At 41.8% G+C, this 6,297-nt stretch overlaps 1 protein-coding gene across 3 annotated transcripts in view; it reads left to right on the top strand.

Annotated features, from left to right (window-relative positions):
- Positions 1-5,845, top strand: part of DSE (dermatan sulfate epimerase) — a 57,011-nt gene extending 51,166 nt beyond the window's left edge. For all 3 annotated transcript variants that reach the window (XM_060238380.1, XM_060238394.1, XM_060238388.1), the window contains 2 exons: positions 891-1,098; positions 2,707-5,845. In XM_060238380.1, coding sequence (XP_060094363.1) covers positions 891-1,098; positions 2,707-4,459 — 1,961 coding nt within the window. In that variant the 3' untranslated portion in view covers positions 4,460-5,845. The remainder of the gene's footprint in view (positions 1-890; positions 1,099-2,706) is intronic.
- Positions 5,846-6,297: the final 452 nt, after the last annotated feature.

Here is a 6,297-nt window from a genome sequence, read left to right on the forward strand (position 1 = left end):
ATGGCCTTAAACTGACATCTCAAGAAGAATTCGGCAAATCAGTCCAGCAAGAGGCAGCTACATTTTATTTTATGCAGAAAAAATAATTAAGTATTCAGATTGGCCTTCCCTAATACAGCCATTAGCAAGATTTTCCTTAAACTGTAGTTAATTGACCTGAACAATTTAATTCTTAACTGTTCTTAATTGAAATCCTGTTACAAATATTCTTAATTTGAAGTTCAGGAAGAGAAGTTTATACTAAATTCTTATATTGAGTATCTACCATAGAGTGAAATATGACATTATTCAAGAGCACAATTGGAGTTTTGAAATTGTTTAGAACTGATTCCTTGCTAGCAGTTGCTCTGCCCCCAGGCTTCTGCTTTTCCTGGCTCAAGTGATTAGTTCCCCACCAGTTGCTGTGCAGGAGCATTTTGATCCACGGCTCCCTCATGGCTTCCTGCTCTTGTTTTTTGGAGATCCAGATGAGGGAAATTGGGGAGAGCCACGGATCAAAATCTACTTATGCAACAACTGGTGAGAAATGGATTGCTTGAGCCGAGGAAAGCAGAAACCTGGGGGTGAAGCAACTGCTACTGAGGGGTCTAGGTCTCTTGAATTATAGCCACAAGTATAGCCACCTTCAAGAAGGGTTTAGATAAATATATGGAGCACAGGTCCATCAGTGGCTATTAGCCACAGTGTATGTGTGTATATAAAATTTTTTGCCACTGTGTGACACAGAGTGTTGGACTCGATGGGCCGTTGGCCTGATCCAACATGGCTTCTCTTATGTTCTTATGAATTGCTTCTTATTGTAATGGGACAGCTCTCCTGCTATTTAAATATAGAACACTGTGTAGTTTACTTTATGTAAGTGTGTGTGTGTGTTTTACTTTTCCTCATAGGATTCCAAAGGACTGTTGCTATTGCAGACTCCAACTACAACTGGTTTTATGGACCAGAAAGCCAACTGGTATTCCTAGACAAATTTGTTATGCGCAATGGAAGTGGAAACTGGTTAGCAGATCAAATCAGAAGGCATCGTGTGCTGGAAGGCCCAGGAACACCATCCAAAGGGCAGCGCTGGTGTACTCTTCACACTGAATTTATCTGGTATGAAACATGCAAACTTAGTAGGCTATGGCCATCTGTTTTTTTATATGTAATATTGTAGCGTTTTCAATTTATACAGCTTAACAACAAATCTGGCTCTGGTGCAGACATATCTTCCTAATGTTTAAAAAGCAAGTTACTAGCTTTCATGATCTTTGAGAGAAGCCTTAAAATATAGTGATCATCACAGTCAGTTATTTGACTGATAGATGGTGTTCTGCAATTCGAGATCTATCCAAGTTCTTGAGAATTGCAGAGGTATCTTCACAGGATTCTTGCTGTTCCAAGCAACAATGTATCCTGGAACTGAGCTGGTGCTATTTGCTCAGTGCCCAGAATGTCCAGCAACCAGGTGTTTCTTGAGATGTCTGGGCATTGCTCCAAGGGCTCCAGTGACAACTGGCATAGTGGTAACCTTCTCCCAGAAATGCCCTAACTTTATTCATAGTATTTGTTTATTTATGTATTTATTTATTTATTACATTTGATTTATATCCCGCCCTCTCCGCAAGCAGACTCAGGGCGGCTCACAGTATCTAGACAATTAAACAAATAAAATATATAAAACCATAGTTTATTTGTGATCTCCTCCTGTTCTTTTTTCTCCTGTGATTGCAATGGCAATGATCCAAACCCTATTTCTCATCCCCCCCCCCCCTAAAATTGTGATGTTGGGGGTATTATGCTCCAGGTATTTGGAATTGGAAGTCCCATTTGGAATCTATTTGGAATTGGAAGTCCCAAAGAATCTTGGCTTTATCATTCTTCATGATCTTGTCTGGTTTGTGCTCCCATGAATTTCTGACTGATAGTAAGCCATACTTCTTTCAATGGTTCCAGTGCAACATAGCTGCAACTCTATTGTGACATTCTTTATAGTCAGTTTGAGCAATTTTATGGCAAGCCCTGACCATGTCATCAACTGTTTCATCCTTTGTCTTGCAAAGTTGGCATTTGCTGTTTTCACTGGTGGTAGTGGTTATTACCTCACTTTTCTCTCTGATTGGGACCCCAAGTACCTTATTTACATACCTAGTATAAATAAATAATTAAACAAGGTTCCAATTTAAAAAAACCCCACATCCTAGGCAGGTTCGCGATTCAGTGGCCTGGTTAATTCAGGGGCCATGAGTTGCAAGCCATGGATCAAGAAAAAGAGCCCTTTGGTCTTTACCCTTTCTCACATCTCTGACCATGCCCAGGCTTTATACCTGCAAACAGTAAGGAAAAACTCAGTCTTGCTGTTATACAGCTGGTATCCTTTTCCCCAGATTCCCCTCATTATTTACTGAAAACTAGAAAGCTAGGCATTAGGGGTCAGACTCTCTCTGTTCTGTATGGTCCTTTCATCTACCTTTCAATCTGTTCCCACTATAAAGCTGCCTACATTCCGTTTTTCCTCTTCATATTCTGGGTGGTTACACATATTCTAGTTTCTGTCAAATGACAGTTTCCATAGTACAAGTTGTTTCCACTCTTGCATTTAGTATTGCTATCTGTGTTAATGTGCTACTGGTTTCTGAAAAATTGACCTTGATGGATTATTAATGCCAGGCCAGCTTTAATACCCTGATATCAAACCATTCCCTTTTTTTTCATTTTTGAAAGGTATGATGCCAGCCTGGGTTCCGTGCCTCCACCAGATTATGGTATGCCAAAGCTGCATTATTTTGAGGACTGGGGAGTTGTAACATATGGAAGTGCTCTGCCAGCTGAAGTCAATAGACCCTTTCTCTCCTTCAAATCAGGAAAGCTGGGAGGACGTGCAATATTTGATATTGTTCACCGGAACAAGTACAAAGAATGGATCAAAGGCTGGAGGAACTTCAATGCTGGCCATGAGCACCCTGATCAGAACTCTTTCACTTTTGCTCCCAATGGTGTGCCTTTCATAACAGAAGCTCTGTATGGACCAAAGTATACATTTTTAAACAATGTACTGATGTTTGCTCCAGCTGTATCAAAGGGCTGTTTTTACCCATGGGAGGGGCAGGTTACAGAAGACTGTTCATCAAAATGGTTGAAATATAAACACGATCTGGCTGCAGATTGCCAAGGAAGAGTTGTTGCTGCTATGGAAAGAGGTGGGATTGTCTTTATCAGGGGTGAAGGAGCGGGTGCTTACAACCCCAAGCTAAAACTGAAAAGCCTGCAAAGAAACCTGTTACTTCTCCATCCTCAGCTCCTCTTATTAGTGGACCAGATTCATCTTCATGATGACAGTCCCTTGGAGGTGGCAGCCAGCTTCTTTCACAATGTGGATGTGCCCTTTGAAGAAACTCTTATTGATGATGTCCATGGGGCCTTCATTAGGCAGCGAGATGGGTTATACAAGATGTACTGGATGGATGACACTGGCAACAGTGAGAAAGCTGTTGTTGCCTCAAGAATGTATCCCAGAGGCTACCCGTACAATGGCACGAACTATGTGAATATTACAACCCATCTGCGAAACCCCATCACCAGAGCTGTATATCTCTTCATCGGACCTTCCTTAGATGTTCAAAGCTTTAATGTCCATGGGAATTCTCAGCAACTAGATGTTTTCATAACAACAGGCGAGCATGCCTATGCTGCTTATTTGTGGACTGGTGAGGATAAAAGCCACTCAGTCTTTGCACAAGTTATTGTAGACCGCCAAAAAATTCTGTTTGAGCGAACCTCTACCATTAGGAGTGTGGCAGCATCAGAGATAAGGGATTATGTTGGGTTAGTGGAACAAAACCTACAGCATTTCAAGCCGGTCTTCCAGCAGCTGGAGAAGCAGATCCTTTCCCGTGTACGGAACACAGACAGCTTCAGAAAGACTGCTGAGCGCTTGCTGCAGTTTTCAGATAAGAGACAGACAGAGGAAGCCATTGATAGAATATTTGCAATCTCTCAGCAACAGCAGCAGCAAGGCAGGGGAAAGAGGAACAGGAAGATAGCTAAAGGGTTTGTTGATGCTGGCGCTGATATTTTTGCACAAATTGAAGTAAATGAAAGAAAAGTTCGTCAAAAGGCACAGACTTTGGCCCAGAAAGAATTGCCTGTGGATGAAGAAGAGGAGATGAAAGATCTTCTCGATTTTGCAGATATTACTTATAGGCAACATAAAAACAATATATTGATCAAAGGCCAGTCTGGCCTGGCACAGATGTTGGCTACTGCTCGAAGCAGTGCTCCCTCAGTGTCGGCCTCATACACCCGACTTTTCCTCATTCTGAACATAGTTATTTTTTTTGTCATGCTTGCCGTGCAGCTGACCTGGTTTCAGAAGGCCAAGAGTCTGCATAGCCAAAGATGTCTCTATGCAGTCTTGCTCATTGACAGCTGTATTTTATTGTGGCTGTATTCCTCTTGTTCTCAGTCACAGTGCTAGCTAAAAGACCAGGAATTTCTTGACCTTGTTCTGAGTGTATACGTCTGTGTTACACAGTGACCGTAACAGGGACTGAACTTGTTTTGTTCCTTTTCTGACACATTGCAGGAAACAGCTGCAGAATGACTGAATCCATGCAGTCAGGGAAGGTAAAAGATAATGGGCACTGGACACATTTCTCAGAGAACAAAGTCCCATCTAGACATGGGTCAAGTTGGGATATGGCCTGTGAATGAATGTCATGCATCTTTGTTCTGTACTCAGTGTGTGGCATTGCATTTTCTTAATTAAATGTAAAATTCCGGCCTTTCAAGAGTTGTTTCTTAATTTTTTGTTTGTATGTTTTAACAGCCACCTGTCTGGCTGTTGACACATGCAATGAGGATTTTAACTGGTGAATGGGTTTCATGCCTGCCACAAATCCCAAGATGATTGTATGAAGAGAGTAGTTGACAAAGAATGCTGCGGATTCTTTTGTCACCTCTTGCCTTCTTTAAATTGTTGACACTGCAGTCACCCACCACCCAGAGAGAAGATGATGGCAGATATTTGTTCTACCCTACCCTACCCCCATTAGGATAATTTAAATCCTATTCCTCCTTCCAACATGTGGTAGAAAGCCAGTTATGGCTAACAAAGAGCAATGTCCTCCATCATGGGTGTCTTTCCATAAATTAAACGGTGACACCAGAGGCCTCCACCAGCAATCCTTCTATTCCCCTTCTTGTCCCATATAGGCTGTGAATGGGAAGTACAAAGACTTCAGTATAATATGTTCAGTGCCACGTCAGCTGATGGCTTCTGTGGCTATGCTAGCCATCATCGATCTATCGTGACAGGTAGAACTGTCAGAGCATCTTCAGTGCTTTTCTGTGGGCTTGATGTATACATTCAGCTGGCAGTCACCAAATGCTAAATGGTAAAGTGATATATATGAATAGGAGAACCAAACCATAGCTTGTCTGAAAAAGGCAGGATTGCATCTTGGGAAGAGGGCTGTATGACAGGGATACTGATGGAATTATATGGAAAGGTATAGGTATGCTTGCATATGTGTTGGGTCTGCAGAGCAGCTTCTGGATAGATGTTCCTGTCTTTCTGTGGGAAGCCATGTTGGGAAGAGTTGATAGATAGATCTTTGATCTCTTGGACATCCAAGGTTCCACAATATCAAACAACTCTTGGTACGATAACTATTATTGTTTCTGAAACTATTGAATGCGTCACTTTGATGTGCGACAATCATGAGACTAATTTTTAAATCCTGACTATTTGAAAAGAAGAATGAACTGAAGAACTAGTTTACTATGGTATTCTTGAAGAAAAATATCTTCAAATACATTTTGCTAAATAAACAGACTATAAATGTCTCAGTTATACAGTTGTTTTACTTGTTGCTCACTTGTTTTTGTACATCTGTTTAATAATGGGTATTTTTGTTTTTCTACATATTGAGCTTAGAAAGGGAGGACTCAGCCTTGACATTTTGAAGAAATAAAAATGGTCATGGCTGTGCAAAACCGTTCGTGTATCTATGGGCTGATGAACCTTGATGGTCAAGCCAGTTGCATGAATGTACAATTTCTTCTGATTTCCATGACTACTTAATGCTCTCTGGCCTCCGCCCCACCCCTTGGTCTGCTCTGGGCCAAATTTGCCCTTTTATATACATGGTGGCTTCCACATGGGGTCAGGCTTGTCTGTTTCCCCCATTGCTGGTATGACTATGATACACTACAGCAGCAACGAGGCTTCCACATGGCCGGTTTCCCTGTCCCAGTCCCCACAGCAGCAGCCATCTCTCCTTCCCCTAGGCACTGGGGCCTTTTCAATTTGCA

This window comes from Heteronotia binoei, chromosome 1, assembly GCF_032191835.1.
Source record: "Heteronotia binoei isolate CCM8104 ecotype False Entrance Well chromosome 1, APGP_CSIRO_Hbin_v1, whole genome shotgun sequence".
In the NCBI taxonomy this organism is placed as follows: Eukaryota; Metazoa; Chordata; class Lepidosauria; order Squamata; family Gekkonidae; genus Heteronotia; species Heteronotia binoei.